The sequence below is a fragment of the Meriones unguiculatus genome, chromosome 6, assembly GCF_030254825.1.
Source record: "Meriones unguiculatus strain TT.TT164.6M chromosome 6, Bangor_MerUng_6.1, whole genome shotgun sequence".
NCBI classification, from domain to species: Eukaryota; Metazoa; Chordata; class Mammalia; order Rodentia; family Muridae; genus Meriones; species Meriones unguiculatus.
This window is the reverse complement of record NC_083354.1, coordinates 103,403,954-103,418,031: the sequence shown is the minus strand read 5'-3', so window position 1 is coordinate 103,418,031 and position 14,078 is coordinate 103,403,954. Positions and strand designations below refer to the sequence as shown.

The 14,078-nt window shown below is 39.1% G+C and overlaps 1 protein-coding gene and 1 long non-coding RNA gene across 3 annotated transcripts in view; one reads left to right on the top strand and one right to left on the bottom strand.

The window, feature by feature from the left end:
- Positions 1–14,012, bottom strand: part of Il7 (interleukin 7) — a 43,473-nt gene extending 29,461 nt beyond the window's left edge. The window contains exons 1-2 of the mRNA XM_021650032.2: positions 13,494–14,012; positions 5,018–5,151 (exon numbers count right to left, since the gene is read on the bottom strand). Coding sequence (XP_021505707.1) covers positions 5,018–5,151; positions 13,494–13,503 — 144 coding nt within the window. The 5' untranslated portion in view covers positions 13,504–14,012. The remainder of the gene's footprint in view (positions 1–5,017; positions 5,152–13,493) is intronic.
- The window catches only part of LOC132654744 (uncharacterized), a 229,602-nt gene that overhangs the window by 26,490 nt on the left and 189,034 nt on the right, over positions 1–14,078 (top strand). The window contains exon 1 of one of the 2 annotated variants that reach the window (XR_009592454.1): positions 13,053–13,094. The exons of the other annotated variant lie outside the window; for it this stretch is intronic. This is a non-coding gene — a long non-coding RNA (uncharacterized LOC132654744). Of the gene's footprint in view, positions 1–13,052; positions 13,095–14,078 lie in introns of those variants that run through there. 2 annotated transcript variants of the gene reach the window in all.

Below are 14,078 nucleotides of genomic sequence, written 5' to 3'. Positions count from 1 at the left end.
ACACAAGAGGATGTGGAGGGTGACATGAGAGCAAACATGAAAAAAAAATTCCTAAAATTGGAAGTCAGAATAACTTAAGAAAACAACAGAAAAAAAAGAACGAAAGAAAAGGACAATTAAAATATAAAGAAATATAAAAATATTTAAGACACCAGTAAATGAACAATTATTTATATTACACAAGTTCTAGGAGAACACATATACAGGAAGCAAGGAGATATCATTTAAGAAAATGAAAGCTGAAAAGTACTCACATCTTTAAATTTAGACACAGGCAACCAGATCCAAGGAGCTTAAAGGATCCTGATGAGACTCATTCAAAAGGACCTTCTTCTGTATAATTTTGTATGCAAATGTGAAAGTAGAAGACACATAGCACTCACAAACAATCCAGGAAAAATCCCATTAGACCGACAGTAGAGTTTAAAGATATATATATGCCAGAAGGAAATGGAATGAGATATTCAAACTCCGAAGAAAAAAACAAAACCACAGCCAACCAAGACTAATATAACCAATCAAATCTATCATCTGTAAATAAAAGAGGAATAAGTTTTTTTTTTTTTTTTTTTTTTTTAGAAAATCAAAAACTGGCAGAATTTACCACCACCAGACCAGAGTCCTTCACTGGAAACAAAGATGTTAACTACTGTTCTGAAAATATATCACTGTACAAATTAAAAAGCAGAACAAATCACAAAAGAGAGAAAATAAATCTTTGAAGAAATGGAGGAGTGCCAAATTACAAGATAATTAATCGAAGAAGAAATAAAGGACACACAAAACAAGACGACTGTAAAATGGCTTGTAAAATCACAGCTATAATCCCAGCACTTGAAACACAGAGTCCACAGGATTAAGAATTTGCTGCCAACCTTGTCTAAATAGCTAAACTATCTTATAAATCAGGGAAAACAACACAACGACTAAAGGGAACTTAAAGATATAGATAATAACCTTGAATATGTTTACATGTACATCACCAATCCAAAGACACAGATTTGCTGAATAAACAAACAAACAAACGACAAGACCCATTTATACAACCATATGTTGGAAACCCACTTCATTGGCAAAGACAAGTACAGGTTTAGAGTGTTGGAGATAGATAAACCATGCAAAGAAACAGAAAGTGATGAGGATTATAATATGCTGATAAAGGAATCAGTCAGCAGAATGCATATAAATTATAAATATATATACTCACCAATGAGCTATAAGATTCATAAAGCCAATACTCATAGACCTAACAGTAGAAACTCACTGCAATACTAGTTGAAGACTTCAACATTTGAGTTTCAGAGTAGGAAAGTAATTCAAACAGAAAATCAGCAAGTAAGGTTTAGAGTTGAGCCATACTATAAAATGAAAGGACCTAACAGATATTTAGAAAACATTTCATCCAACAGAAGCAGAATATACATTTTCCTTGGGACACAAAACATACTCCAGGATGGATCATGTGTTAGTTTACAAATCAATAATTTTTAAAAAGGAATCTAATCATATACCTTTTCAGGGCATAATGAAATTAAATTTCAAATCAACGAGAAGTGTAAAACCAAAACAGGAGCCACACTGTCGTTAAGGAGCCATACTGTCATATGTTGTTATTAAGTCTCCAAAACTTACAAGAGTAAGTTTCTTCTTCCTAAGCCTAATGTATAACTGTAAACCACGTTTACAGTCTATGGCGAGCTTGTAACCCGGTGATGAACACCCACTCCTTTGCTTTGCTAAACTGAACCTACGTATGATATATAATTTTTTTTTCCTTATTCTTGCACTCGTTATTCCCCCTTTCTGACAGCGAACTATTTCCACGGCTTTTTCCTGTCAACCCTAATCCTTCCTAATAAAACAGTCCTAAAAAGCCAATGAAGGACTTCCCTCTCAAATCCCAGCTTAGGGTGAGGCAACCATCTTGCCCTCCCTTGTGCACCTATGAATAAAGCTTGCTTAATCAAACAGTTGTGGAAATGTCCCCCGCCCCCCGCCTCAGGTATAACATAGATCATATGTTAGGTTACAAGTAAATTATATAATTTTTTAAAAAGCAATTATGTCTCGTCCACATAGCACAATAAAATTAAATTAGAAGTCAATGAAAAGAAGAGCAACAGGTATCACAATCTATGAGGTACATTTTGATTAGTTACTTGTTTATAATAATAAATGAATATACTAAAAGTAAATAGAAAATTTTCAAATAGACAATCTAACAATACAACTCAAAGACTCCAAACAACAAAGGCTGAAAGGTAGTAGAAAATAAACCAGAGAAAAAAAATAATGAAATCAGAAACCAAAAAAATCAAGTCAATGAGTTAATATTTTGGAAATATAAACAAAATTGCCAAATGTTTAGTCAGAGAAAAAGAGAAAGGAACTAAATGAATAAATCAAAATTATGAAAGGAGCCACTACAACCGATACCACGGAACTATGCAGAATCATAAACTACTGTAGCAACTATAGACAAATAACTGGCACAACTAAAGGAAATGTTCTGAGAGGGAAGCATTTAGGGTCATTGTGCTAACTCAAAGGAGTACAATAGAAAGACTGTGTACTGTCAGATTCCTCTTATATAAGATGCCCAGGAGAACTAATTCTGTTTAGAAAGAAATGAGATCAATGGCTAGCAGCTGTTGCTAGTGGGTACAGAATTTCTTTTGGAGTAATGGAATGTGACTTGGATAGACATGACAGATGCTATTAGATGGGATTAGAGATCCTTTCTTTTTTGAGAATTCTAAACGTCAAATTTACATAGCAAAAGATACAGATCACAGCAAGCAATCTATATACAACTAGCACTACTGAGGTCTCCCTCAGAAGCAAATAAACTAGGGTCTGTCTAGTATTTGGTATGCGCTGAGTGACTAAATCAGCTCTGCAGTCCTATTGGTAGAAGCAATTCTCTGAGACTTTCTCTTCTCTTTTCCTGATGGTCACATTGCCATTGGGTTACTCAGTCTGACTGACTGAGCTGTCTCCCTGCCCTCTAGGTACATCTCTGTAGGAGTAGTTGTGCCTTGCCACTGCGATTGTGCCAGTGCTGCTGCTCTGTTTTCTTGTTGAATGTGTTGAGATAACCTACTTTAGATTTTCAGGAAAAGATGTGCCATGAATTGGTTAAATAAACCTCTTCTGTTAAATTTCCAACAATTTCTTTTTTTCTTGTCTCTCTCCTCCCCGTCTGTCTCTTTCCATTTTTGCACATGTATCTTTACTTATTAACTGTTATTGAAATTATACTATTTATTTATGTGCACAGGTAATACAATTAAATCAGTCATATCTTATAACGAAAAAGACCCAACTTAGTAACTACATTTAATGGACTCAATAGCCAAATATCATGAAATAGAAAATGTGGAAATTGCTGTTTAGTGAGGACCCTTTTCTCTTCAGTCAGTTGGCAAACAACATAGAACTTTGTGTTCCAGTTTCAGTAACCACTTTGCATTTTCCACACCTCTCCACGAGGCAAACATTTTTCTACGATACCAGTCATGTCAATGTAGGAATGCAGAAGAGACAGTAAAGTAGAAGAAGGAAATCTTAAACAATGTCTTATGAGCATTTGGGAGGGACTTTGACACATAAGGCTTCGGTCTCACTAAAAAGGTAGGACTAACTATTAAATCAACCTTGCATGATAACTTTAACAAGTTAATTTATTGTTTAAGAGGAAACTCCTAAGAAATGTCGTCAGCAACAAACTCCTGGAACAAAGTAGTGATTTTAAAATGATTGCACGATTCAAGGTTGACAGCCAAAAAAAAATAAAATAAAAAAAATAAAAATAAAACCAACTACTATCTGTATGTACCAGCAATGAATAAATGCAATTTGAAATGAAAGCCAGCATCATTTAGAATCCTGCTAACATAGGGAATGTTTAATATACGTTTACCAGTTATTGATGAGGTCTATATGTGGATGAGTATAAACTCTTATGAAAGAAATCAAAGAAATGGAAATGGCCAAGACATTCTGTCTGAAAGATATGGATTCATAGGCCTTACCAAAGAAGATATGTAGATGACAGCAAAATAGTGTATACATTATGAGGAAGAATTTGACTCACATATCTAAGTGAAATAGTCAAGCTTAAAAGGCTGACATAAGAACATGATTGCAACTACTTAGCACGCCAGGAAAAACTAGAAAAACAGTAAATAGGTCAGCAGTTGCCAAGGATTCAGGGAAGGGAGTATGGATTGCTTGAACGTGGGATGGGGAAAATAAGAACAGCGAAACCATGGTGAGTGATACGGTGCTGATCTGGCATTCTGTGTCTACCAGAACCCAAAGAAGTGCATAATACACAGAGAGAAGCCTAAAGTAACTATATTAGTATTGGTTCATCTATTGTAACACGTTTACTATATAATAATCGAGGGAGCTGCATGGGGTAAGGAGTTTCATGGAAGTTTTCTACTTTTTACCCCAATGTTCCATAATCAAAATCTTCTTCAAGACACAAACCCTATTATTTAAGAAAATAATTTATTCACAGCAAGTGAACATTACCTTAGAGAAAATTATATGCCGCACACAGTAAAAACTATATACACCCTAGGTCTAATATACATGCAACTGTGCGCATTAAGATAAAATAGCTATACAGTACTTTTCACCACAGTTTTCAGCTGTTATATTCTATTATTTTGTCTCCTAATGTAAAGCACATTCCAGGATTAGCAGGGTAAACAGGAGGCAAACAAATACAGGGACTAATGATGAATTCTGCTCAGTTGGTAGAAAACGGAAACAAACAAGACCTCAATGGATAGTGTGAGGCTCAGTGTGCAGGAAAGATTAATTCCTCAAGGACAGAGGAATGCCAACCATGAAGGTGCATAGCTCCTAGTTACGTTTTAGTCCATGCTTACCTCCTTTCTTGTCAGAAAGAGCAGTGGGTATCTGATTATAGAACTGTGTACCAAAACCGTATTTCGAATTTCCCTGTAAGTGAGAATGCAAGGAAAACAGAACAAGCACGTACCAATTCATCGATGCTGATCCTCAGCACACTCTCATATGCTTTACCTTCTCTATCCTTAATGTGGCAGTCGGATGATGTGACAGGCAACAGAACAAGGATCAGGGGAGGAATTCCAAAGATATATCTGAAAGAAACTGGACCCAGAAATTAATGAGCATGTGCTAGAAGGCACAGCACGATACATGAGGTTGTATCATACAGTGGGGGTGAACACCCTAGGTCTAATAATTTGAAAATACATCTCAATTCTGGCAGAGCATAAAAAGAGTTTTAGGATGATATTGATGACAATTAAGGCCCAGCAGCTGGGCTAGGATTAGGGTTTTTGTTTTGGGGTGTGGGTTCTATCCACATTTAGGCAGAACAGCTAGAATGAAATCACAGACTTCCAGAGAGGGAAGGGTGACAGGTTGGTAATTGGGTTTATGTCAAACATTCCTGAAAGAAAGGACATTTACAAGAAGGGGTATGCTACAGTTTCCTAAAGTCACACATTCTTTAGATCATATGAAAGATGGCAAGAGAATGTTTAATTGCAGAGACCATAGTCCTCATGAGGGCATATCCAGTTCTTTTCTGGAGGCTGTGATGTGGGAGGGGGTCACCTCTTTGGTGCTTGTGCTATGGTAGTTTTTGTAATGATGGATCTTAGAGAGTTTTTTTAAATTAATTATTTTTTTTTATTAATTACAGTTTATTCACTTTGTATCCCAGCTATAGCCTCTTCCTACATTCCTCTCAATCCCATCATCCCTCCCTCAGTTCCTCCCATGCCCCTTCCCCAATCCACTCATAGGGGAGGTCCTCCCTGACCCAAACCTATCAGTACTCATCAGGACTGGCTGTATTGTCTTCCTCTGTAGCCTGGTAAGGCTGCTCCCCCATCAGGGGGAGTTGATCAAAGAGCCAGCCACTGAGTTCATGTCAGAGATAGTCCCTGTTCCCAATACTAGGGAACCTACTTGGAGACTGAGTTGCTATGGGCTACATCTGTGCAGGGGTTCTAGGTTATCTCCATGCATGGTCCTTGGTTGGAGTATCAGTTTCAGAAAAGGCCCCTGTGCCCAGATTTTTTAGTTCTGTTGCTCTCCTTGTGGATTTCTTGTCCCCTCCAGGTCTTTCTATCTCTCCCTTCTTTCATAAGATTTCTTGCACTCTGCCCAAAGTTTGGCTATGAGTCTCACCATGTGCTTTGATACCCTGCTGGGTAGTCTTTCAGAGACTCTCTGTGGTATGCTCCTGTCCTGTTCCCTGTTTTCCCCCTCTCCTGATGTCCATCCTGTTTGCCTTTCTGAGTGAGGATTGATCATCTTACCCAGGGTCCTCCTTCTTCCTTAGCTTCTTTATGTGCACAGATTTTAGTATGTTTATTCTATATTGTATTTCTAATATCCACTTATAAGTGAGTATATACCATGTGTGTCTTTCTGCTTCTGGGATACCTCACTCAGGATGATCTTTTCTAGTTCCATCCATTTGCTTGCAAATGTCATGATTTCCTTGTTTTTAATAGCTGAGTAATATTCCATTGTGTAAATGTACCACAATTTCTTCATCCCTTCCGCCGTTGATGGGCATCTGGGTTGTTGCCAGATTCTTTGTTCCAGAATAAAGCTGCTACAAGCTTTATTGTATACTTGAGCCTCTTTTGGATATATGTCTAGGAGTGGTATAGCTGGGTCTTGAGGTAGCACTATTCCTAATTGTCTGAGAAAGCACTAGATTGATTTCCAAAGTGGTTGTACAAGTTTAGATTCCCACCAGCAATGGAAGAAGGTTCCCCTTTCTCCACATCTTCTCCAGCATATATTGTCCCTTGAGCTTTTGATCTTAGCCATTCTGATGGGTGTAAGGTGGAATCTCAGGGTCATTTTGATTTGAATTTACCTGATGACTAAGGATGCTGAACATTTCTTTAAGTCTTAGAGTTTTATCTTCCCAAATCTGATAATGTTAAATTGTGCTTTTGTTTTGTACTTGTGTCATTATTTTGTGCATCTATTTTCCCAAAGACCTATATTTTGTTCAAGCATAGCTCTCTTCAAATTCCTTCCTTGTTAGCAAAAGCTCAAACAACAGACTCATGCTAGTCAACTGAGAGCTGATGGTTCATGATTACTTTGGTAAGCTGTGCCAATCAGAGTCAACTGTCTAGTCAAAAGGAATGAAATTTTAAATGGAATCACCTGGGGTAAATAACTAAGATGGAAGCTATTGGTGCCTAGAAACATTAAAACTAACCTATTTCTTCATGAATATACACATGTATTACTTTCATCTTTTCATGAACTCAGTTGTATTAACAATATACTTAACATTTTATACTCAGCATAAATATTTTTTTAATTTAAATTAATTTTTTAATTTATTCACTTTACATTCCAATTGTGTCCCCTTTTCATCTCTTCCCAGTGCCACTCTCTCTTCCTCTTTCTTCCTATCACCTTCCCTTAGTCCTCAGAAAGGGGGAGCTCTCCTCCCTTAACAACTGACTCCAGACTATCAAGTCTCTTCAGGACTGCCTTCATCTTCTCTCTCTGTAGCCTGAGAAGGCTGCCTCACCAGGCCAGGGAAAAGTGATCAAAGATCAGGCAACAGAGTTCATGTCAGAGACAGACTCTGCTCCCCTTACAAGGGAACCCCCTTAGAGACTGAGCTTTCTACAGGCTACATCTGATCAGGGGGTATAGGTCCTCTTCATGCATGGTCCTTTGTTGGTACATCAGTGTCGGCGGCCCCCATGGGCTCAGATGTGTTGGCTTTGTTAGTCCTTTTAGGGGGTTCCTATCCCTTCTATTCCTTCTTTCATAAGACTGCCTGAGCTCTGCCCAATGTTTGGCTGTGAGTTTCAGCATCTGTTTCATCCCTTTGCTGGGTAGTCTTTCAGAGGACATCTATGGAAGGATCCCATCCTGTTCCTTCTCTTCAACTGTTTCTGGTGTCTATTCTATTTGCCTTTCAGAATACGCAGCATTTTATGAGCATTGTTGGTATAATGTTCTTTTGAAATGTATGCACCTTACCCTTGTTCATTCAAATGCTGATTTCTCCCCGCCCCCAACTCTCTGGTTTCAACCTGGATATTACATTGTGATACTTACTCTGAGCATCCTGTCTCAACTGTGTCTAAACAGGCCAACAACTAGCCACAATGTTGTGCAAAGGGAGGAGCCAGAGGACAGGAAAGAGGGGAGGAGCCAGAGGGCAGGAAATGAGTGGGAGGAGAAGGGGCGAGAGGAGAGCAAGGAGAGAGAGCTAGAGGACAGATCTTGGAACTACATGGAGATGGACTGGACATAATATATCATGAAAAGCAAGTATAATGTGGGAAATCTAAATGTTAGGAAACTATGAGGGCTTGGAGCTTTAAGAGGGAGTAACTATTGCCCAGCATTGTGTTCTAGGTTAACTAAATAAACCCAGTCTCTGTGTGGTGATTTGGTTATACAGCTGTTTAGGTCTAACAGCAAATTACCAAAAGATAAACCAGTAGTAAATATTAATCACTGCCTACAACAGAGCATGTTCATTATTTATGAGTCTAAACAATGTTTCTCTAAGTCCAACAGTCTTGGCAACAGCTTCAAGACCATAAAGGATATAGCAAGGGAGTCATCTATTATATTATTATCAATGATTCAGTGGACTAGGAGAAGGGGATGTGGGGGAGGAGAGAGGGAGACACTGGGAGGAGTTGAGGGAAGGGGCCACAATTGGGATAAATGAAAAATATTGTAAAGATTTTTAAAATTAATTGAAAAAACACTCAGTTTGAGTTCTGTAAAAAAAAAAAAAAAAGACAGGAGAATTAACCATAAACTATAGCATAAGTGCTCATGTTTTTACAAATAAAGAAAGTGGGCATGATAGAAGTTATGGAATCTCATAGAACCTCACCCATAGACAAAACAAACAAACAAACAAACAAACAAACAAACTTATAGGCAACTGAGTCATGCTAAGCACAGGGAAAAGTTCCTCAATGGTTATCCAATATCAAGTTTTCTTTCTGTGTCTTTCTCTCTCTATGTCTCTCTGTTTCTCTGTCATTCTCTGCCTGTCTCTTTGTCTCTGTCTCTCTCTTTATATATGGATGCAATCACACAGAAAAAAGGCAACAATTTTGAAGAAGAGTAATGGAGGTATCTAGGAGAGGTTGGATGGTGGACAGGGAAGAAGGAAAATGATATAACCATATTTTAATTTAAAAAACCCATAGTTCATAGCTTTACATTTTCATAACATTAATGAATGCTTGACATGCTCAGGGAATAATCTAGGAGTGGGCATGAAATCTATTCACAGCTCTCCATTAAGTAATTCATTTCAGAGCAATGATTATGATCCTAACCAATTTTAATTGGATTACTGCCATAACCCAGGAACACTGTTAACTCTTTCTCTCCCCCTCTCTCTGTCTTTCATGTACCTTCTATTTATCCATCACTGATGATAATCTATATTTGTATATAGATATATATGCTACATATTTCATTATATATGTAAGGAAAGAGAGACCTTCAAGTTAGCCTACTTTTGGTAGCACACAAACAACAGTTGTTAAGATTAGATGTTAACCTGAATCATCTATTTTCTTGGGATTTGATTTTTAAATGCCCATAATCACTTGATAGCATATTATTACACTGATATTTTCCTTGAAAGCCAGTTCCTCATATTACCATTTATCTAGTCCTCTCCTATCACCATTCTTTCACCTGGTTCTCAATTACTAACCAATTACAACATAGCTATCTTAATTTTTATAGAAAAATTCTTTTTACTTGATCTTTTGCCTTACAGGTCTTCAAAACTTATAATTTGGGGGAAGCAGACAAAGGAAGAGATAGGGAAAGTGGCTTGAACTCAAAAAGGTGATGAATTCATTAGTGAAAAGAGTTTAATTTACACCTATATATAAGTGTTATTTCAAAGGTCCATTTTCTATGTTTTAATAAATTAATTTGTTTTAATTTCTAAGATTACTAATTTTCTTTTTCATGCCAGTTTTCAGGAATATGTATTTTCCAGATTCATATGAACTTATAGCTGTGCTTCATGGTGTTGGTTTGATGGAATATTCTTGGCATGTGTGTGCTAATCAAAATTTTCAATTCTAAAACTATTCTTAAAATATAGTTCTTTATTTGTAGACTATTTTAATTAAATAAGATAATTACTGACAGACCAAGGCAATACAATACAGCAAGAGTTTAGAGTATAGAGACTTGAGGATTAGTCTTGATTTGAAAATGGGCTGTGTGACTGACAAATAGCTGACTTTCATTTTAAACTTCCTGTACTTTATCTCTAAAATGAAAAGTTTTAATGACCTCTTAATGTTTCTCTTTTCTTTCATTTCTCAAACATCTTAACTTCTAAGATTCTATTTCATTATGCATATAGAGGAATTCTTCATATTTAAATTGCCTCAGGCATAATTGCATAAATATACCAAGGTCCAAGATTCATATCTCATAAGTTCCTGGCTCCACCATCAATAGCGTGCACTTTCCTTTGATTACAGTTATTTCTTCAACATATATGCACAGTAGCAAATTAAGATTTTTCTGGCTTGAAGGTGATTTTTAACACTGTTGTCCCACTGGGAAAGGAATCCAGCATTTACCATAATTTGATTCTTTTTGTTTTATAGCACAGTCCTCAGCCTCCCTCTGAACTTTTCATTAGGTCATAGATAAGACAAATTGTAGAAACAATACCAGACAAGTGTTGGCTTGTAGTATTGTCTTTAAATTTCGCAAAGGGATTGAAACTAGAGAATTTGTTTTCAGTAGGGACTTTGGTTAAACCAGAATGATAGCTGTCTAAAAATTCTTGTTGGTTTTTAATGTAAGCCAAATAATACATTCGATCTTCAGCTGCTTAAGTTATGAGGTCAAAGTGGACATAAATAAATTGTCTTCTTCAGTCCATCATATCCAATCATTTATCAGTTTCTTTCTTTTCTTTTTGAAATTGCAAAATAATTATTTCATTTCTCCCATCCATTTATTCCCCTAAGCCCTTCATATATACCCTGTCTTGCTCTATTTCAAATTCATGGCCTCTTTTCTCATTACTTGTGCTATGCTATGTGTGTGTGTTTGTGTGTGTGTGTTTGTGTGTGTGTGTGTGCAGATTCCTGAATACATAAATACAACTTGCTCAGTCTGTGTAATCTTACCTGTCTTTTTGTTTTCAGTGCTGACCCTTTGGATAACCAGTTGGCACACTGTTCTCTGGGGAAGACTATTTCTCCCACACTCAGCATTTCTTAGTTGCTTGCAATCCTTTGTCTAGGGTTGAGGCCTTGGGGGAGGCTTTCCCCATCCACCTTAAGAAGTGTTTGTTTAATGTCCTTTCATTAAGTCTGCTTCAAATGAGGATTCGATTCTTCAGACATTTCATGATGTTCACATATATAGGTCACTCACAGTTTACAGTGGAGAGTCTGGAGCCCAATGGATACGTCTCTAGGAGTTTCTAGGAGAAGGCAGTACTCACATCTGCTCCTCAGGTTGACATGCCTGGGAATTCAGCTGTTAGCTACAGAACTAAACTTCCTACAACTAACTGCTTGTACACATAGTCAGAGTAAGTACAAAAATAAAAATCATTGTTTTCTGCATGGACTTCACCAAAGGGCTTCCTGGCCAAGCTCTGAGACTATAGCAAATGCTCTTATTTCTAGGGAAAAGAGTAAACATTTGGACATATTATGAAGTTATCTGTCAAGAGTCAAGATAAAAACACTTCATACACATGGACCATGAGATTGGTTTTATAAATTTCTACTTTTGTTTAAGATCTGTACACATGGTTGTGAATTTCTAATTCTTTTTTTACAACTCTTCAGGCTTCCTACTTATTCGCAATGCTATGTGTTTCCCATCACTTCACTGTGTTAGCATAGGACTACAACGAAATTCTTAAATGAGGCAACACTACTGAGGGTGAGGTGCTGAATCCCTGCTAACTTATTGCCCCAAAATAACAGGATGGAAACTAAAGAAAAGCTCAGTATACAACTTGATGGAATTTAGGCTTCTAGTGAATTTCGGAACAAAAATGAAGAAAGCCACTCACTTTAACCCTCAAGAGTTTCACACTTTTATATTTTGTTTACTAACACCGTATGTTGCATAGCTAATATGGTTGTATTTCAGGAAACAAAGCCTCTTCATTTAAACCACACACTTTTGCTTTCTTATGCCCCATTATCTTCTCAGAGTGTAATTCAAGGATTAAAGTCAGGAGTGAAGTAGAAAGGAGCAATTTCAGAACCAACGGCATTGCAAAGAAAATAGACACGCCGTTTCTAATTTTACCTTAAACTCTCTGGAGGGCGCCCTGTGTCTCCCATTATTTTCTTGCATAGTCTCTCCCGTCCCTATCCCTTTTACTTGGTTTCTGACAAGTACTCCTTCATTGGGTCAGTTCTTGGTTCTCTAGTATCTATGAGAGAGGAAATAATTGGACCTAAGGGAGTGGGCAGAAAAACCACAACAGAGCTTCCTAAGAACCTTGGGCTCGCTTCCTAATCCTGACCCCACAGGTTCTTTAGCTTGAGGAAGTATTTACTGTAAAACATCTCCCTTTCCTCAAGTAAATCCTCTCTTCGCATTCCATTCTGTTCTTATCTCTGCTCTAACAGCATTTGTTTATTTATTTAGTTTGGTGCTAGCTGCAAGTGGATTCCAGCCACCGTCAATTCTGCTCTTGTCCATTTTAAGTCCTTATTTATTGTCACTCAAATGCAAAACCATTAGATTTGGTCAGGGGGCTAAGAATTTGTACTCATGGGTTACTTATAGTCCTGCTTTCTTTATGTAGCAAATATCTAGAAGGGGGGGAAAATGGGTTTTTGCAATCTCAGTCCCAGGACCTTGGTTCCCAGCAAACAAGGCAACATACAGCCTCCGTCGGAAACTCCCAGACTTACTGAGGGGAGAAGAGGGGGTTTTCCAGTGACCTGTCCTTTAGGGTTTAAAAGCGCATCCCGGGAGCAACTCTTTCATTCTCTAAGAAGTTCTGAGCTGCGAGAGCCCAGCGACTCCCTGATCCCAGGCAGCCTGTGAGTAACTTTGCAAAGCCAGGAAGCTGGGAAGGGCTGCTCTGGCGAGGTGCTGGCTAGGGACAGTGTGTGGCTGGAAGCCACTGACTACTGAGCCCTGGCTGCAGCGGCTCTGGCATTGCAGCTCTGGGTCTGGGGATCAAAAACCCGGAGTCGGGAACTGCTCCTCCCAGCCCGCCCGGGACAGTATGCCCAGGTGTCAATGGCTCTGGGCCACCGGAGCTCAGCACGGGTAGTGGCTGACCATGGGAGAGGCCGTGTCCCAGCCGGTGCAAAGTACAAGGCCAGGCTATTCCCGGACGTGCAGAGACGCGGGGGCGGGTGGCGCGTCCCGGGGTGTCCCAGAGTCCCCGGCGCGCTAGGCGCACCGACTCGTGCGCACCGGGGAACAGCGCTTACCATGGAACATGGTCTGCGGGAGGTGGGTGTAGTCATCATGACTGGGTCTGCAGCAGGAGCGTGCTCTCACCACCCATAATCACGCCCAAGACCCCGGTCATCCGCCGAGTGGCCGCACGCCGGTGCTGGGCAGGGCAGTCCGGGAAGCTGGCTCCTCTCACCCACTCCGCGCCTGGTCCATCCATTCCAGGAGGGGCCGCATGCATCACCGGCCGGCCAGGCGCTCTGGCTTTGCCATAACTTCCGTAGGATGTGCCAGCAGAGTGAGCAGGGTACTTTCAGTTTCTACTTGGCGCCGGGTCTTCAGGTTCAATGTTTGGGTTTATGCCCTTAGCGTCTTCCCCATGCACCTGGACCAGGATCAGCGGCCGCTGCAAAATTCCAAAGTACCTCCGGGGAAGGCAGCTGGCCTTCTGGATCAGAAAGATTCGGCTGAAAGCCTTTCCAAATGACTTCTAACCGCTTTGGCAACTCTGGGAGCCTGGGAGCAAAAACCACCGGTCACTGGCATGTCCACAGAAGCCACAAAAGTGCGGCAGAGAAAGCTCGCTCTTGCAAGCCAGTTTCACTGAGGAGGCGTCGTCG